General features: G+C 33.1%; 1 protein-coding gene across 1 annotated transcript; it reads right to left on the reverse strand.

The window, feature by feature from the left end:
* Positions 1-701: 701 nt before the first annotated feature.
* LOC133829791 (carbonic anhydrase 2-like) lies at positions 702-2,801 on the reverse strand. Its single transcript, XM_062259587.1, has 8 exons — positions 2,681-2,801; positions 2,288-2,391; positions 2,043-2,168; positions 1,872-1,920; positions 1,605-1,721; positions 1,349-1,488; positions 1,125-1,230; positions 702-1,021 (listed from the first exon to the last, which is right to left on the reverse strand). The coding sequence occupies exons 2-8, from the start codon at positions 2,356-2,358 to the stop codon at positions 884-886; spliced, it is 747 nt and encodes a 248-aa protein (XP_062115571.1). The 5' UTR covers positions 2,359-2,391; positions 2,681-2,801; the 3' UTR covers positions 702-883.
* Positions 2,802-4,965: the final 2,164 nt, after the last annotated feature.

Below are 4,965 nucleotides of genomic sequence, written 5' to 3' on the forward strand. Positions count from 1 at the left end.
TAAGGCTAACTAATAGCCTGAACCACATAAAACCCTGTGTTTAATATTTCTTTTGTTTAAGCTTTTTATTTATTTGGTAGTTGACGGTGAAGGGACTAAATTGTAGTATTAATAAAAAAATGGGGACCTAAATACTACTTGTAAATTTAAAATAGGGACCTAAGTGATACTTTTGATGTAAAATAGATACCTCAAGTGCTATTCACCCAAATAAGATCAAACTTATATATTGATCATTATCCTGCTCAATTGAAAAATGGGAGCACTTTGGGCAAGAGCTCTATATTCGGCTTCAGACTTAGATCTAGCTATGACCTTTAGTTTTATAAAGCTCCATGATATTAAGTTTCCACCAATCTGATACACAGAATGTTTCTACGTTTAAAATCTTCGTTGCTCTTAATATAATTATTTTGCATGTTGACCAGTAATTTGTGTTGGAACTTGCATGTGAATTGGCTTAATTTATTCAGAGTAAAGGAGATGTCAGGCCGATTGAGATTTAAGTATTGCAACCCTTTGATTATGCCTCAGAACAGTGTTACATTTTCAAAGGACTCAATGTGAGTAGATTTAGTTTGTATTTTAATTATTGGATCGAAGAGTACAATAGGCACACAATGCTGAGAATTTTTTTGATATTTATTATTGGACAGAAGATTACGATATATAGGAGAAAGAAACAAGCTAAAGCAAAGCAATCAATTAAAACACGTTTTAATAATTCTTTATTAAATGTCGTATAATAAATAAAGAACACATGATGATCTTTAACCAATTACATAACATACTACAAATAATAATTAATTAAGCACACGCAATATGAAAACACAAGTAGAGAACATTTCACTGTTATACATTTAAGGTTTTAAAATAAAGTACTCTACTCAAGTTCCCATAGCTTGAAAGATCCATTCACAAAATCATAGTATCCACCCCTAAGTGCTATCTTTTTCTCTTCAACTCCTCTTTGAACAAATGGATAAGAATGTAGATTCTTTAGAGACACATTCACTGCTTCCTGCACATTCAATTATTCAACAACAGTAATATATTAGCTCGTACTGTTAAGATTAATTTAACATTCGTTGGTAATTGGAAAATTTATTAGAATTAATTATTACCTCAGCACATATTTCACATTGTTCTTCAAATGTCAAATTTTTGTGTTCAGCCTTGACTTTATCCTTGGCAGCTTGAGCAATGTTGACCCAATCATCAATGAAGTCACTGTAGATTTAATCAATAAGGTTAGATCGGTCACTATGATGAGTGAAAATTAGCTTGATGAACTAAATTATTAAATATTTATGTGAATAATTCAAATTATAAAAAGTTTCAATCTTACAAGGGAGCTGAACCATCTTCAGGATAAGACATAAGCCTTTTTACGCCACCACAACGACTATGTCCAATCACCAAAATATTCTCTACCTTAAGCTCCTCTACCGCATATTCAATAATTGCTCCGACGTTTGAGTATTTCAACTGTGAAATTAATTAGATAATAACAAAGATTAATAGTGAAGTAATTTATATACAATGAATTAAGATTAGGTATTTCAAAATTTGATTAAATTGTAATTAATTATTAAATAAATTACTTGGTCAAAAGTTGGAATCAAGTTGCCAATATTGCGGGCCATGAAAGCTTCTCCGGGTTGAAAATTTAAGATATGGGAAGGACTCACTCGAGAATCCGAGCATGCAAATACTAAAAACTGTTCATTCGATCAATTAAGATGAATTAAATATAAATCAACAAATATATATTAAAAATAAAAGAGAGATATGTGGATGTGGATGTGTATTTGTTTTTCTTCTCTTCCACACAAAAAATGCATGTATTTAATCAGGGTATGCGAACGTACCTTAGGATGTTGGGTTGCGGCAAGTTCATTAAACAAGCATGGGTACTTGCTGCAATATCATCCCATCAAATAATTAGGCAAGTGTTTTTTTAATTATAACTTCTAACATCGTAAATGATATAATTACAAATAATATATATAAATATGTTGTTCTTATATATTCGCTCTTACTGAAATTTATTGGAGAGAAAGTGCTTAAATCCATGAACAATTTTCTGAACAGGATCAACATGCTCAGGTTGCACCTTGTCAAAGCTTTCATCTTCATCGCTTTCGCTTTCACTTTCGGCCTTCTCACTATTCAATCAATTTTATAATATAATAATTATTATATATAAAGCTACATATTCATTGTAAATATATATATATATATATCTAAAATCACAAATAATATCTAGTAAATATTAATTAATTACCTGATGATCACCAGATTCTTCTTGATGCTGCATTCAAAATTGGCCAACTGGGAAAACTGTTCATCGGCCATTATATTCTGTTTGCTAATTTATGTGATTTCTTTCTGCAAATTCAAGTAATGAAGGAATTGTTATTATATATTACTACGTATACTCGATCATGAAGATTCAGTGTATAAATATTTATATATAAGTATTATATAGATTGCATACCTTCCTGATTTTCCTCAAGTAGTGATGAGTTTAATTATATACGCATGCAAAGAGAACTCACTTATAAAAACTAATTAAATAAAAGTATATATTCAGTAACAGTAGCGTATTTATACTTGAAAGAAAAGTATCTAGCTAGCTATATAACTAAATTATAGTACTATATATATATAAACTAACCTTTCTGAAGAATCGATAATATTTTCTTCCGTACTATATGAGTAAGAGTAGAATAACGAGAACAATAGTTTGGAATTGGAGCAAGAACAATAGTTATGAAAACCAAATAGAATTAGCAGACATATATGTTTGAGGGCACAAAATCTCTTCTATTTATAAGCCAAACTTTCTTTCAATGTGCATACGTTGACGCGTGCACGTGTTTTTTTCTTTACAAAAAAATATTACTATATAGTAGGCTATTTATTAATAAGTGAAATATGCATTAATTAGCTTTTTAGAAATTGACCTGCTCAGCATTCAAACATATACTATATAATTACATTATATGTTTTGGTGGACCCTAGGAGTCAAAAATGGACTCCTCATGGTCATCGATATATAACTATAATATTCAACCTGATGATGTTTTATATATTATATTTTATTGGATCAGATTTAAGAAAAGCGTTGGCGTTGGTTCCTGGAAGATATATATGTATATTCATCTTTAAAATTTAGTTATTGTCTAGAAGCTAAGAAACATGTGTTTGTTTAAATGGGTTCCGGAGTTCTAATCAAAACTGTTAGGGAATTCACCTTCCTCACACCAGCTTCATCTACAAACACAAAAGCAACAAACCAATAGATATAACATACACAAATTTCAACAGAAAAATCAGCAAGAAAAACAATAAAATAAACACCAAGAATTATAGAGGTTCAGCCCAAATAACTTGAGCCTACATCCTCTTTGAACTCCCATTGGGATGTTCTTCTCTGCATTATGAAACAGCAATGAAGATTACAACTTGTCACCACTAGAGAACTTCTACACTTGATGGATTACAATGCCTTGAACCCAAGCAAAACCCCAAGTACACTTGACCATGTACAAAGAAATCTCTCACCCAAGACCCAAGTGTTTCTCTCTCAAGCTCTCTCTCTCTGAAATAGCTGCTATTTTACAAAATGAAATATGTTCTCATCTCTCTCTTTAACAACTGAGATAATAAGACTTATTTATAGGGGGTTTTACAACTGTTATATAACTTAAAAAATACCAGAAATAAACGCAGACTCATCTGGCGAAATGATAGACAAGACTGGAAGAAAAACGTAACTTTGCTGATGTGTATTGATGTTTAATGCAGACCAAAAATTCTAACAAAAGCTGATACGAATGTAATGCAGCAGCCCAGTGAACCATTGAAAGCATATCTAAGTAGGTTTGCTAATGTTGCTGCGTGAACTAGAGATGCCGACGAAAGTTCTAAGCTCATGGCAATGAGGGTGGGAATTCTTGTTGGAGGCGACCTGTGGCAAGAGCTACAGAGGAAAGGAGTTAATACTGTGGAGGAGGGGCGAGCTTCCGTCGTAGGAACCAACCAAGTCTCTGTCCAGCCCGTTGTAGCAGTAACGGATGTTGCAGCTACGGCTCAAATGGTTGCCCAGAATAACCAAGGGGGAAATAATAAGAGAAAAGGAAATGTTGAAGCCGACCAGAGCGGAACAAAGAAAAACAAGTCCGTGGAGAAATTTAAATCGGTCTACACAACATATACCGATCTCACGGCTACTAGAGAACGCATCTTCTTAGCTAATTCTACCCGCCTTCAATGGAAGAAGCCAGATTCATTAAAGAGTCAAAGAGAGAAGAAAGATACTTTGAAGTTTTGCCAATTCCACAATGATATCGGTCATAATACTAATGATTGTAGACAGCTGAAGGATGAGATCGAGACTCTCATTAGGGCAGGACCTTTGGCTCAGTACGCCCGGAATCGAGCGACTCCCATTCGGCCTACTGGACAAAACACTCCTGAAGCTCCAGTGAATCAAGACGGAGCTAAGATGAATCAGAACAATCATCCTCCGATAACAAGAGGAGATATAGCCACTATTTCGAGAGGACCTCATCTAGCAGGTACGAGCACTGGTGCCCAGAAGAGGTGTGCCAAAATATAATATAATGTTAGATTAAATAATGTGACAGAATGTGATTTATCACACAAATGTGAATTGTCACACCTTGTAACATATTATTGAGAGTCACAAAAATTGGACACATGTGTGTGCCCAAATGTGACATATTTTGGAGTCACAAATTTGTAACTTCCAAATATTACCCAATAATGTGTATATTATATGTTACACATTTGAGATTGGATTTCACAAAGCCATGATGAAATATTGATGTTGGAGACAAGTTTTTAACTCCTAATAGGTGTTTGGAGGTTACAAAATCATGTGGGAAATAATTTGAGACGTTTTGGAAAAATGATTTTTTTGTGCTGAAAATGGCA

This window comes from Humulus lupulus, chromosome 4 (genome assembly GCF_963169125.1).
Source record: "Humulus lupulus chromosome 4, drHumLupu1.1, whole genome shotgun sequence".
Classification (NCBI taxonomy): Eukaryota; Viridiplantae; Streptophyta; class Magnoliopsida; order Rosales; family Cannabaceae; genus Humulus; species Humulus lupulus.